Source organism: Cetorhinus maximus, chromosome 2 (genome assembly GCF_964194155.1).
Source record: "Cetorhinus maximus chromosome 2, sCetMax3.hap1.1, whole genome shotgun sequence".
Lineage (NCBI taxonomy): Eukaryota > Metazoa > Chordata > Chondrichthyes > Lamniformes > Cetorhinidae > Cetorhinus > Cetorhinus maximus.
Genome location: NC_135880.1, coordinates 137159978 through 137175253, shown reverse-complemented (window position 1 = coordinate 137175253; position 15276 = coordinate 137159978). Strand labels below are relative to the sequence as shown.

General features: G+C 44.1%; 1 protein-coding gene across 1 annotated transcript in view; it reads right to left on the bottom strand.

Moving 5' to 3' along the window:
- Positions 1 to 15276, bottom strand: part of frmpd1a (FERM and PDZ domain containing 1a) — a 105683-nt gene that overhangs the window by 15404 nt on the left and 75003 nt on the right. Inside the window, exons 11-13 of the mRNA XM_078559477.1 lie at positions 10659 to 10754; positions 10391 to 10573; positions 5928 to 6072 (exon numbers count right to left, since the gene is read on the bottom strand). Coding sequence (XP_078415603.1) covers positions 5928 to 6072; positions 10391 to 10573; positions 10659 to 10754 — 424 coding nt within the window. The remainder of the gene's footprint in view (positions 1 to 5927; positions 6073 to 10390; positions 10574 to 10658; positions 10755 to 15276) is intronic.

Below are 15276 nucleotides of genomic sequence, written 5' to 3'. Positions count from 1 at the left end.
TTCTTCTTCTTCTCTGCTCCCTGTAAGCCATAAGGCATACCGCTAAATCACCAGGCTCCATGATCCTGATGTTTTCCTCCTGCACGATCAAAGAGGGAGACATGTGGATTAGCATATGTGCCCTAAGAACCTCTCTTAGTTAAGCCTGAAGGTCCCTTCACGCATGCAGGAGAGTCCTGACCACCACTTGGATGGCCAGTGTGTAGTGCACTCATTGGCTATCCGAAACCCCGCCCACCTCCACCCCACTCCACTTGACCAATTGGCAGCAGCTTCGGCCACTGGACTGCATACTGTGCTCTCAGCTCAGGTGCAGGCATTCTCCTAACCTGCACTGCAAGGCTGTGCCTTGGATTATGAGGGAGACTGGTCCAAACCTTAGTAAAGACATTGCAAGGGGCTGTGAGCGCCTCCACCAGTGACTGCACCAAGGCCACCTTTCACAAGGGGATTGTACAGCTTGCGCAGTCGGCCAACTGCTCTGCTCCTCCTAAAACACACATTAATTTGCAGCCTGCGCCTGAGGGGTGAAAAGTTCTGGAGTGTTTTGTGGCTCTTTCATGCTTTTGCGTCGCTTGAGTGGGCAGAAAAGCTTCAGAGGCCCGACTCCAGACATGTCAATGGAGCTGCTGCTGAACGGTCTCAACTGCGGAACAATGCTCACTTTTGACAAGCTTTTCCAAGTGTATGGCCACTTCCCTCACCCCCCTCCTCCCACCACCCCAGCATGTGCATGAGTACTTCCTTCAGTCTGTGCTGCCTTGCCTCTCACCCCCTTCCCCTGCCTGGCCCACACTGGAGCACATGCCCTGACACCGCACTGGAAGCCAGCAGGGAAAATGTGACATGCCTGTGCCCCCGGCGAATTTGCGGCACCTCTTCCTTGATGTCCTACGGGTGATGTTTGTGAGCGTTGCGCAAGGTTGTGTGCACTCACGTCCTGGTTCTCCCCGAGGTTTAGGTTGCTAGGTGCACACCTTTTAAAGGCAGTCATGAAGCCCACCGTTCTGAAGTCACGCTGACGTGGGCAGTAATTTTGATGTGGGGATATGATTCCGGCCAGCAGGGCTTATAATTAGATGCAAATGTGTTCAAGTGACGTTCTCGAAGTTCAGCGGCAGGAAATGCGGCCCACCATGACGCCTAACGCCAATGGGGCCAGAAAATTCCAGCCATTTTCTGCTCATTATCTCATTGCTGGGAGCTTGCTGTGTGCAAATTGGCTGTCACATTTCCTGTATTACAGTGACTGCACTTCAAAAATACTTCACTGGCTGTAAAGCAATTAAGGATTCCTTTGGTTGTGCAAAACTCTATACAAATGCAAGTTTATGTACATTAGGTGGTGTTCATCGACAGTCTGTTATGGTTCCTCTCCTACTCTCCCCTCTCTCGAAAGACAGTGACCTACCTAAGTAACCGTGCTATGTGCATAAGGCCAAGTAGTGATTATTGGAACACTATTGGAAGACATCGTAGCAAAGCCTAATTTTTGTCCTCAGCCAATGTTGATACCTGCATACATTCCACTGGGGCAGTGGGGAACGATCATACAAATTAGGAGCAGGAGTGGGCCATTCAGCCCCTTGAGCCTGCTCCACCATTCAATAAGAACCTTGACAAATTATCTTCCACACCCTAATGGAAAATTATTAGACCTTATTGCAATGCCACTGCTGCTGCATCAGCTAGAATGAGCAATGACATACATTCCAGGGTCACTCCCAAGACATTCCTCCTGTATTCCAGGAGGTGATATGTGCATTCTAAGTGTATTCTAAGAGGTGACTTGTGCATTCTAAGTGTATTCTAAGAGGTGACTTGTGCATTCAAGTGCCTCTGACCAGCCGGGGGCAGGATTCTTGGTTTCCTCCAATATTCATCCCTTGGCTGCTGAATGGTATAAGGTGTCCTTCAGTACCCAGCCCCTTCCAGTAACAAGGCCAGAGAGTGATTGGTGGCAGGTTGTTCCACCACAGGTGGTGAAGAATCCTGCTTTGGACACCATGAAGTAGGCCTTGTAGTCTTGAGTATATTAACATCAAGTCTTTATTAACAACCCATAACCATATACATGTATAAAGTTGAGGGTACAGGTATGGAGTTTACCCCATCTTAGGTCTTTACGCATCTCTGCCCATCTCTAGATTGACCCTGGCTTTCAGTCATGCGCCTTCTTACATCACTGTGTGGGCAGCACTGTACTCAGTCCCACAATAACCCTGTATGTATCGAACCCTATTACAACACCTCCCCCCAAGTCTATGTCCCATGGATATAGTTTACTTCAAATCTTACATTGTTATAAGTCTTATGCACATACCTTATTGTTACAGCCTTAATACTATTCAAGCATTATTGCTATTACAGTATTAACATTAACTACATTCTCACTACCCCATTTCGCCCCATCAAGTCCTGGAAGTTAGAGGTTCAGGCAGTCTGAAGGCCATATAACCTTCCCATGTCTCCTTTGCCTTTCTGTCGGAAGGATGGCAGGCTCTGGTGGTTGTGATTTTTGTTGTTGGCTTGGAGGTTGGACTGACATTTGAGTATGCTTTCATTCTTTTCTTCCATTGCTTGAGGTTTAACCACACCTGGTTGGTATTGGCAGTGAATGGTTGTTGTTACTCTTGATTGTTTCTTGTGGGGTGGACGAAAATGGGATTTGTCTGCTTGGTCGTGCCTTTTCTTCTTTTTCTGTTTGGGCCATTGGGAAGCTCTCTGAGGCTGAGGAAGGTCATTCCTGTGGCAAGAAGAAGATCAAGTAGCATGCTCACCTGTGATTTTATTATTGATGGGACAAGACTGCTACAAGGTTCCAGTATCCCTTGTAGTCTGGCACACTGGCTGGAAGTTGCTGTGTGTGCATTGTGATTGGTTTGTCTACCAACCGTAACATCATCATAGTTGGAGGTAGAGGCTGCTCAGGCTGTTGATCCTTCTCTGGTACCACTTCCACCAGAGTTGCAATGGTAATCTTGTGTGTGGTAGGTTGGCCTGATCATTGGAGACTTTCCCAGACCTGGAATGATAATGGACAAACTGCTCCGCAAAAAAAGGACAGACCACAGGTGGAATCAGAGTTAGTGTTTGAGGACACAGAATTGTGCTGTTCTGGCTGACTAACAATGTGGTAGACACAACATCTTCTGTCATCTGGAGGAGGTCTAGGGCTACATAGTCATCCCTGCTCAGAAGAGAGAAAGGCCGATTCAGGACAATGTACATCAGCTCAAAGATCTGTTTGTCACCATACCTCAGTGGTTTAAGGATCATGCCAAGGACCAGGAGTTGAATTCCCCCTACTCCATAAAGTGGAGTGTCCACCTTTCAAATCAAAAGTCTTGGAGCCGTGATTCCTTGTCTGACAGGACTGTCAGGTTGACCCCTGAATCTATTTTAAAATTTGTTAGATGACCATTTACCAGGATGTCACATTCCAAATGAAGAGCCGCGTTCTCTGATGTCCCCCAAGGAGTATGGCTGCGTGTCTTCAGGGTTTGTGGTCTCTACCTCACGGATGACCTTAGGGATGTCTATGTGGTGCTGGGGTTTTGATTTGCACAGTTTACCAAAGTGTCCCTATCTATTGCAGTGGGAGCATTGGGCAGTGTCCGCAGGACACTGATCTTCCCTGTGAGAGCGCTTCGCACCACAGCGCTAGCAAGGCCGTTCTGCTGGGTGGTTCAGGAATTGCTTTCCTTGACTTGGGTGATCCATGTGTTTCTGTGTCCTGTTAAGGTGGACAGAGGGTTGGTTTCTGTCCCACAAAGTGTTCTTTCCCCATAGGATGGTCCTGTGTTGTTCATGTAGCTCAGACAGTCTAACTAGCTGGATTTCCTTGTCTAGGGTACAATCATCTTTAGGTTGTAGGAGGTCAGAGAGTGAATTGTCTGCAACACCCACCATGATTCTGTCTCAGGTGAGCTCAGTCTTTAAATGGCCATAGTCACATCCTTCTGCCAGCTTGTAGAGATCATTTATGAAGGAATTGACAGGCTTCCCGGGGAATTGGACTCTCTTATTAAATTTGGCTCTCTCCAATATTTTACTGGATCTCAGGTTGAAATAAACGTCGAAGGATTTTAAAATGTTATCAAATTTTGCAGATGACTCATCGATAGCTTGTTGTGCAATGATGTCATCTGCAATTGGCCCAATGGAATAAAGAAACGTATTGACTTGTTCTGCTTCTGATCCCCTATTTAGGCCTGCAGCAATGCTGTATCTTAAAAATCCTTTCCTCCAAAAACTCTAATTCCTTGACTGGTCTGGCATGGGTGAATACCAGTGGAACTGTAAGTGTGGAATTGTGATCCATTTTGAGGATTTTCAAAAGTGTGGGTACAGCTTTAAGAGATTACAGGCTTCCAAGATGACGATGGCATTCACTGCCAAACAGTGGATCTTCACACACTTGCCAGTTTTTGGCGGGCTTTCCAAAATGGCAATGGTATGCTTCTGCCTGAAGAAGAAGGGTCTGCAATGAGTGCAAAGATTGGCTGGCTGCCAACTTAATTTAATCAGTGGTATAGCTTTGAAAATCGGGACGTGTAGAAAAGAACTGTAGGCTTGCTGTTTAAGAAATTGGACAGTTGTGAGGTACCCGGAGTAGATGAAATTAATTATTAATTATTCATTGTTTCTCTTTGCCGAACTTGGGAGCCATGTGTTGAGACTCAGAGTCGGGAATCAGAATTACCGACGGGTTTCTTTCAAACGTCGCCACTTCTGACTGAATGAATGAAAAGGGGCTTCTCAGGACTGGCTGGCCTGCAATTTCAAAAATAATGATCTCACCTTTGCAGGCTGTGAGCTCCGAAGCTGGACTTCCAAGGGAGATTCAATGGAGTCTTATGCTGGAGTAAAACTAAGATACCTTTCCAGCTACCTGGAAGCTCGAATCTCTGCCCTGACTGAGGACAACTAACTCAGCACAGATCCAGGATGAAACAATGAAGCCTTGTCCTCTTTTTTTCTCTCTCTCTCTCAATGTAATCTTTTTATCCCTCTCTTTATTTCTCTTTCTGCTCCTAATGTGCCTAATTTACCCACTCTGTTTCTTTCTCAATCTTTAAATTTCATCGGTCAAGGAAGTAGATTGTTTGTCCCGTGTTCACGCAGATCCCAGATTCCCTGTTGCCCTTGGGCTGTGCTGTAATTAATACATTAGGCTACTATGGGAGCGGAGGACAGCAGCCCTGATGCAATCTGCCTTTTACTTTCTTTGCCCTCTTGTAACAATTATTTTTTGGGATGTCAACCATATCACTCCACTAATGCAATTGAAGAAAGAAAGAACTTGCAGTTATGTAGCGACCTTCACATCCTCAGGACTTCACAGCCAATTCATTGTTTTGAACTGTAGTCATATTATGAAAACACATCCAACCAAAATTATGCACTGCAAGTTCCCACAAACAGCAATGAAATAAATAACCAGTTAATCTGTTTTAGTTGAAGGATAAATCTTGGACAAGATATCAGGAGAAACCCCTGCCATTCTTCAAATCATGCCATGGGATTTTCTAAAGCTGCAGAAATGGGACTTCAGCTTAACGTCACATCCGAAAGATGGCACCTCTGATAGTACATCACTCCCTCAGTACTGCACTAGAGTGCCAGTTTAGACTTGTGCTCAAGTGGTTCTTGAAACCGCAACTTTCACAAAGTGAAAAGCTGCCACTCATCCAAGGTTGACATTAACCAAGATTGCTCAGGAATATAATCAGCCTCCATATACATTGAAAACATCCCTGTCAAATTTTCAGTGCCAACAAAGAGCATAAGAAAAACAGTTCTGTCAGAGGACAGTGGCAATGGAAACAAAATTCACATTTGGAAATGTATTTACTAGGGCAAAAAGAATGCCAAGAATAAAACTGGAATTCCTGTTTAAAAATAAACAATAACCAAAGTATTACCTTCTTCATTTGTAAGTGTCTGACTTTGATAATTGCCAGGCCAGGTGAATATAGAGTCCGAGGAGTTCACATACAGTCTGTGATATCCAGCAATGAAACACACAAGGTCTTTGGCATGGTGAGATTCCAGTAACAATGTCAGGGACTGTAAATAGAAGCATACAGTCAGTAATTGAACTCTTCCACTAACATGGCTCTAGACTTCAATCGGTACCAATTCTTTCACTTAAAGCAGTACTTGTCCAACATTATTGGCTTAGAATTTGCTGGAGTAGGATATATCATAGTGTCTTCCCTTGGCTAGATGTTTTCCTTCACTCTTCAGCTGGAAAATGTTTTTGCATTGCAAGTTGCTGGAAATGCAAGTTGATAAGCAAGGGCAACAGGGAATCTGGGATCTGAGTGAACACGGGACAAACAATCTATTTCCTTGACCGATGAAATTTAAAGATTGAGAAAGAAACAGAGGAACAACAGAGAAGGTGGGTAAATTAGGCAAATTAGGAGCAGAAAGAGAAATAAAGAGAGGGATAAAAATATTGCATTGAGAGAGAGAAAAAAAGAGAAATGAAAAATAAAAAGAATTAAAATGGTGCAAATCTTCTACAACAATTTAGTACATGTTGAAAGGAGACTTGAGGTTTGAATTGTTGTTCTGGGCAGGGAGAGATGGATTGGAATTGCAGAAACAGAAATTTCAACATTAAAAATGTCCTTAGGCTGTTAAGTACTCTTCCTATCTTTCGAAAAGGAAGACTTGCATTTATATAACGCCTTTCACAGCCACTGGACACCCCAAAATGTTTTACAACCATGGAGTACTTTTGAAGTGTAAGTCACTGTTCTAATGTAAGAATTTGGGTGAGTTTAATTGGCAATTAATGCTCAAATGCAACTATTCCTTGGAACTCGGGGGCATTGTGGGTGAGTTTTGCTTACGCAAGGCTAACAATGGGGCAGTGCAAATCATTCAGCAACTTGTGGAAATTCGCAGTTTACCGAGTGTCTTTTCCTCACCAGGAGTTGCTGAACAATTTGCACAATAATAAAGACAAGCGCTGTGAAATTCACTGTTATTTTGGCAGCAAATTCTGGTCCATTATTTAATTTACATGAAATAGGTGCAATGATACTCAAAGATATAGTGCAAGTGAGAGGACCACATTACAACACATGACCAATCACAGCATTCACAGATATCTTCTTACCAGCTCAATGTTCCCCAAAGAACATTTTTAAAGGGAGATTTACCCTACATTTATCAAGAAGAAAATTTCCTCACGATAGGGAATCTGTAATCCCTCATTCTAAGATTTTATTTATCTCCTGCCCTACTCTGGAAGAGGCAGATGTTGAAGTTAGCAATCATTTTTGTGCAATCGTGAGGTGATTCTGGTGGGTTGGGAGTGGGAGAGGATGGAATTTGTGACTGGACCTGAATTTGATTTTTGTGCTTCTTTATGAAATTATTGAGTAAATTATCCCTCAAAGAAGGGTGGGTATTTCTGTACAGGCTTCCCAGAATGCCAGCAGAAGTACCATGCTAAGCCTGGTGGGACCTACATCTGCTGATACTGGAGCCACCAAGGGTTATTTTCAAAGGCTGGAACAGCAGCAACATGGAATCCATCACCCAGAGGCAGGCGGCCAATTAGTTCAATTAATCAGCTTATTGATAGTCACTTTAACATGACGTCGGATTTGATTGGCATTGGAACAACCCCCTGTTGTGTGGGGAGATTGGTGCATACGGAGGTAGCCTCTCAGCAGCTTCCTGGAGGCTTCTTCCTTCTCAGAGGCACCATTTCGTAAGGAGGGACACCCCTCGTGACAATGGCCGCTCCTGCGGCTCCAATGCCACCACTAGGTGGATTCACCCCTTCCTATCGTGGAGGCCTGCTAACCTGGCCCTGGGGCAGCCTTTTGAAAGCCTCAACAAGGAAGCGCTCTATCTTTCTCCTTGCAGCCTCAGCATTAGCCACCTCTATCAGTGGTGCTGCCAAGGCTGCAGAGTTGCCAGCCCTCTGATTGGGTTGGCAGCTCGTAGAGGCAAGTTGCCATCCTGAATGGAACAGTGGTCCTAGCAGCAGCCTCTTAACTGGCCATCGCTGGCAAAATCCCCTCCATGATCCCACTGTTCACCCAGGACCTGTATTTCGTGCCAGCAGTGGGTCCCACAGTGTGCCAGTAAAATTCCAGCCTGCATTTCCAAAGTTTCCAGGCCTCTGCTCCAATTGTTTAAATGACTCTGTCCCTGGGATTCGGAATGGGATGACGGTGACGCTTTAGCAGTGCCTGGAAGATCCAGCAGCATCCCCGTTACCTCTCCCCTCCCCCCAAACCACTAAACTTCCTGCAGAGCAATAGTGCTGTGCCATCCGTGAGCTTTGAACCCCTTCTGGTTACTATATCAACAACGCAGCTGGTGCACTTTGAACTCAGGCAAGCTGCCAGTTCCTACCTGTTGCAGTCCAAATGCTAATGGCTGGCATTAACCCAGCACATGCTTCCAGAATATGATCATTAACAATAACAACTTGTATTTAGATAGCACCTTTGATGTAACAAAATATCGCAACACGCTTCGCAGATATTATAAAGCTAAATATGGCAGCAAGCCAAACAGGGAGAAATGAAGGCACTCGGCCAAAAGCTTGGTCAAGAGGTAGGTTTCAAGGAATGTCTAAAGAATGAAAAAGAGATAGTGAGGGAAAGAGAGTAGAGAGGAACTCCAGGACTTAGGACCGAGGCGGCTGAAGGTACGGCCACCAATGGTGGAGCCATTAAAATCGGGATGCTCAAGAGGCCAGAATTAGAGGAGTGCAGATATCTCGGTGCACCTCAACTGTAACTTGTTGCAAAGCTTTTTAAATAACACCAGAACAGGGGCCATCTTGCTTGCCAAGGCTTGCTGTTTCAGGAGTGAATAAAAAGGTATTCCCTGCACCTTATTGGCCAATTTTAGTATTCATGGTTTGCCTGTTGACAACGATCTTGCCATTTTAAACTCTTCGGGCGCATACAGGCAACGCAGCCCGCAGCTCTTCCCGCATTTCAGTGATGGACATATGATTGCGAGTGCCACTAGAAGCGGTGCTACATAATTGAATTTTACACCCATAAAGTATAGAAGGAAGTTATGCTGGACGTTTATAAATCAAAACTGGAACATTGTGGGCAATTCTGGGTAACATTCTTTAGGAAAGATGTTAAGTCCTTAGAGAGGATGTAGAGGAGATTGAATCTAATGGCACCAGAGATGAAGGACTTCAGTTACGTGAAACCTGGAGAAGCTGGGGTTGCTCTCCTTAGAGCAGGGAAAATTCAGGGGAGATTTAATATCAAAATCATGAAGAGTAAATAAGGATAAATTGTCTCCAGTGGTGGAAGGGCCAGGGCACAAATTTAAAGTAATTGGCTAAAGAACCAGAGGCAAGATGAGGAGAATTTATTTTTTATACAGCGTGTTGTTATGGTCTGGAATGCACTACCTGAAAGGATGGTGGAAGCAGATTCAATCATATCTTTCAAAAGGAAATTGGATAAATATTTGAAGGGGAAAAATCTACAAGGGTATGAGGAAAGGGCAGGGGAGTGTGATTAATTGGACAGCTCTTTCAAAGAACCAGCATACGTAGGCTAAATGGACTCCTTCTGTGCTGTATCATTCTATGATTCTATATCAGCCCACACCACCCCATAAAATCCCACATTGCTCCACAAAAGTCCACACTGTCCCATACCAGTCTGTACTGCCCCATATCAGCCCACATTACCTCAAATATGCCTGTACTGCACCTTATCAACCATTATTTCCCCATGTCAGTCCATGCCACCCTGTATCAGCCCGCACTGTCCCATATTGACCCACACTGCAGCATATCAGCCTACATTGTGCCATATAACCCACATTGCTGCACAACAGATCACACATCCCCAAACCAGCAGGTGTGCAGTTTGTGTTCTGGGCTGTCTCATGTCCAGGAAGAGTGGGCTGGAAAGTCTGGGACAGGGGAGGCCAAAGCTTTCCCTGTGGAGACCAGAGAAGCACTTCTGCTGCTCCTCGCCGCACAAGAACAAATAACACTTACTTTTACTGAGGCCAATCCATGTCACCCCCAGTATTGGCCTGGCAGGAAAAATGCAATGGCTTCCCCAGCTCAGGCCTGAGTTAAAATTGTAGTCAGATCTCATGGCATTGGGATCCTGGTGCTGCCAGAGTGTGTAAGTTACTTGAGGCCATTTCATCTGCCAGCCACCTAGTTCCTGGCAATGGGCAAGGGTAAGAATCACCCTTGAGTAGCCTAAATTCAACATGTTGGAGAATTGAGGACAGGAGTAATACACAAACAAGTATTACTGCACACAGGGCACAACAACTGAGTTTTGACTGAGTAATATCTTACGCGAGATAAAGTACAGCATCCTTGTTCAGGCAAGGAGTTACCACACTCATCTCTTACCTTCACATCCACGAGGTAGATGTTCACCATGCTGACCTTGTCACATTCGCAAGTCAACTCCAACTTCCTGATGTTGTTGAATTTCGTTAGCTGGTTTATAATATTGAGCTTGCTGTTAATAACCTGGCTGATACCATACTTGGCTCCTACCAGTAATGTAACAAATGATTCTCTGTCCTGCAGCTAGAGAAAGCACATTTCATTAGAAATGTATTTAAGAACGCAAAAAATAAGTCTAAAAGGAACCTTTTCCCTTCTCTTTACGTACCAGAAGGGTTGCGTTAAAGGTTTTCCCTCCGTATGTTCGAAGATCACCCAGTATGTTTAGGTAATTCAGCCGGATCTGTGCTGTTGATATCAGTTGCTTCAAACAGAGTGAAGAACATCTTTTAGAAATTTTAATGCAAATATATCAAGCGGTAAATTTTAATGAAAGGGGCACACCCAGCACGGGGTCACACATATGGGAGCATTTATCAAGAGATGGCCAAAGCATTTTGGATGGAAAATAACGGGAAACATGCCTGCAATTTTCTGATTTGTGATCCCAGCACAGAGTCATGTCTGCAGGAAATGCCTATCAGGAAATCGTGACATGCATTCCCAGCAGTATGGCTCGGTGATTGCATGTTCATAAAATACACTCTTACAGGTTAATTAAGATCACTCAAGAACAGCTATCTTCTTCAACGCATAAAACATGATTTCCAGCATCTCCCTTCCAGACATAATTAGTTCTAAATTTGTTGATGTCTTGTTAATTTGCAGTTTTCACATATTTGATTCCATAACTTCATTATTTGGCAAATTAATCCAAATGAATTTATTAACATAAGGCACGCTTCTTCTGATTTGAAACAAAACTAAATGGAAATTCCACTCGATGAATACACATTATTTTTTATCTTTATTGAATGAATTTAAATAACTGCTTTACAAAAAGGTAATGAGTGAGTTTTAATATAACATAACTGATGCATGTTCTTGAAGTTCATTTTCTCGAAGATAGACTTTATTTTGTGAAGAATTGTTTGTCTGGGTTAGAACGTAACATCCTAGATCCTGTAGTATTGTTAATGGAGTCCAAGCCGATTGGTGAAGCCAAAACCAAGACACAGAGCTTTTCTTTACTGAGAGAGCTTATTGACTTGTTCAGACTCACAGGTCTCCTCCCACTCCATCCAGTGTCCCAGTTATCCCCTATTTATACATGCTGAAAGACAATTAATACCCATCATCTGTTTCTCTTGGCTTTAACAATGCAACTGACATGAACAAACCTGAATAATGTAATTGACATGACATTAACATGTATAGAAGAATGCTGGGGAACCCATATAGTGGCCAATAGATAATGATTAGCAACTTCAGGTACTAATAAACTTTAGTCTTACATGCACAAAAATATAGAAATGCATAACTGGGACAATTGTCTGAGAACAATGTCCTTTTTAAATTAAAACTTATGACTTAATAATAAAATTTGGGAAATCTGCAGCTTTGAAACAGCAATTCCCAAGAATACAATTTTGTTTACAACAGAAAGCAGCACCTGACACAGCTTCAACTTACATTGTGCATTAACAGGAGAATTCCTGAGTAGGAGGGGGACTGGAGAGGGACAGCAGCTGCTTGAGAAGTAGGGGAAGGTGATTTTGGGGAAACTTCTGGGTAGGTAGTGGGGAGGGAACACAAGAACTCCAGCCTCTCATTGGGTAGTAGAGTGGAAGGGGGGGTACATGACTGGGCCAAGAGGGTGTGGGTTGGGAGGTCAAGCTGAATGAGGTTCCTTGAAGGGATGAGGCGGTAAGGGGATTGAAAGGGGAAAGTAGGGATTTGAAATCGATGTACAAGGACCTGGGTTGCTGATGAAGGCCGCCACAGATTATGGTGAAATGGGAGCGGGACTTTTAACAGGATAGGGTGCAGGCAGGCGGAGGCAAGAACAATTCAGAGTGTGTGGAGGGTAGAGCACAGGGGTCTGATAAAGAAGAAAAACCAGGTCTGAAGGTGACAAATTGAGTTTCAGCAGATGAGGCATTGTATCATAGGTAGACCTAAAACTCAGCTGAGAGCGCACTGAGGTTGCTCATGCGTGATTTGAACTTGAATGGATGTCGGGTGGTGAGGTGTGGGATTAGGGCTATGCCAGAGATCAGAATAGTGGCCATTACAGGTTCGTTTTGGTCTTGTCAATGTGGAGCTGCAAATTAATCAGGCCATCCACAAATGAACAGGCAGTAGCTCAGCGTAAATGCATTGCTGGAACTGAAGATTGTAATGCAGAGTAAAATTGTCTTTTGCCAGAATTATTAAAAGGCAATACAGAGATCAGAAATGGGAGCTTCAGGAGGTGACTCTTTGGATACAGGAGAATGCTACACTACTACTAATGTTGGGACAAGATAAACTGGACTATGAAAAGGCAGTGCCTTTTGGATGGACCACTGTAAAGAAGTGGAGGAAGAGGCTGGTGTGGTCAATTGCATCAAATGAGAAGGAGGGATAATGCACCACGGTCCTATTGACAGTGTAGACAACTATCAGTGTCAGCCTTCATGGGCTAGGTGTCTGGGAACACTGCCTCTCTGGAAAAGTCAGATCTCTCCATTCCCTGGCCCTCTACCATGGTCTGGCAGATGAAGACTTTCATAGAAGACCTGTTGCCTCAGATACTACCCATTTACATCCCTGGCACACCCAACTGCTTTCTCCTCTTCCTCCTCCATTGCAATATATGCACATGCTCTCTGACACTTTCCTTTCTTATTCATTCACAACATGTGAGTGTCAGGCCAACATTTTTTGCCCATCCCTAATTGCTTTTGAGAAGGTGGGGACGCATTCTTCAAGACAACTGGATGGTGTGCTAGGGCATTTCGGAGGGCAGTTATAGTCAACCATATTGCTGTAGGGCTGGAGTCAAACCGGGTAAGGATGGCAGGTTTCCTTCCTTCAAGAACATTAGTGAACCAGATGGGTTTTTATGACAATCCGGTAGCTTCATGATCACCATTACTACTGTTAGCTTTTTAATTCCAGATTTATTTAATTAACTGAATTTAAATTCCCCAGCTGTCATGGTGGGATCAAAACTCATGTCTCTGGATCATTAGTTGTGGCCTCTGTATTACTCATCCAGTAGCATCACCACAATGCTACTGAAGCCCCACAATAAAATAAATCTCTGCATACGGTTCACTTCTACCAATGTTGTGACAACTCACTTTAGGATTCGCTCCTGTGCTTCACCAAAGGCTCAGTCGGCTCATCCAGTGAATAGCTAAACCTTGCAAACCAGGTCTATTCTGGTCTGCACCAAGCTACCTGATCACAGCATAGTGGCAACAGATGGGCTACACAGTAGTTGCTCAGTAGTAGAACTCTTGTCTCTGTATTAGAAGGTCATGGATTTAAGTCCCACTCTAAAGACTTAAGCATATAATCCAGGCTCACACATACTGCAGTACTGAAAAAGTGCTGCACTGTCGGAGATGCCATCTTTCAGATGAGATGTTAAATCAAGGCCCCATCTACCACTGAGGAGAACATAAAAGATCCATCCCATGGTACTATTTAAAGAAGAGCAGTGGAGGTCTCCTGGTGTCCTGGCCAATATTTACTACTCAGCCAACATCTAAAAGAGATACTCTGGTCATTTATCTCATTGCTGTCTATGGGAGCTTGCAGTGTGAAAATTAGTTGTTGCGATCCCTACTTTATAACACTGACTACATTTCAAAACAACTTTCTTCAAAGCATTCGGACTGCCCGAGTGAAAGGCAATATGCAAATGTAAGTCTTTCTTTCTTTGCAACAGACCTCGGTGACCTTGGGTTAAGGGGGTAGAAAATCGGATCCTGATCTTGATCACTGCCCACTAACTCTGGCTGGATTCCAGATGAGGGTTGGATAGGACCTGGCTGTGATGCACCTGCAGTTGAATGACCAGCAGCCACTCACTGCTAGGGTTCACACATGAGTAATGGCCACTTGGACAAGGTACCATGGAATGATCAACATATTCTAGAAATGAGTGAACACATTCAGGAGATGGAAGGGCAGAAAACTGAGAAAAGAAAGATTTTTAAGTTATCTCCCCCTTTAATAATTCACCAACTCAGGTCTGGTCTGAAGTGAAATCCTGACTTTTCAACTGTGCAGCTGTGGAATCCGACTCAGTTTCATCATTAATTAAGCTAATGAGGCTTTAATAAGCAATAAATGAACGTTTCACTGATGCTTGGTTACCCTTTCTTGGAGGGCAAGGAATACACAAGCAAAGATGGATAAACAGTCTTCTCACACTTTACACTGACATTGCACACTCCTGCTTTATCAATAACATTAAGGTATGGAGGGAAATATCTTCCCTTCTGCATAAAACTAGATACTTGTACTAATTACCCCTTCACTATATTGTAGGCATACAATGTAGTTCAACAGTCCTGGCTTTTCACAGAATGGAAGAAGTGGTTATTTGGAGCATATTCCAGGGTGAAGTGAAAGTCACTGTAGTCCTATAGGCTGCTCTTTCATTAGAGAGAAACAACTGGCAGTTAGTTTAGCCTGAGGGTCACCACACCTCAGGCAAGGGGTGAGGTTGAGAAGGCAGGGCCTTCATGGATGACCTCAGCTGGTATAGAAATTGAACCTGTGCTATTAGTGTTACTCTACATCACAAACCAGCCATCCAGCCAACTGAGCTAACCAGCCCCCATACTCTGACCCCAAGGTAAGTAACCATTTCTTCTACTTATTCAAGTCATCAGCTGACCCAACCTACCTTGTACTCGGTTGGATTCCAGTTCAGACACCAACTGCAGTCTGTTTCTCATTAAAATTGGCCCTAAAGTCCCAGTACACATGGATCGGGGTTAACGGAG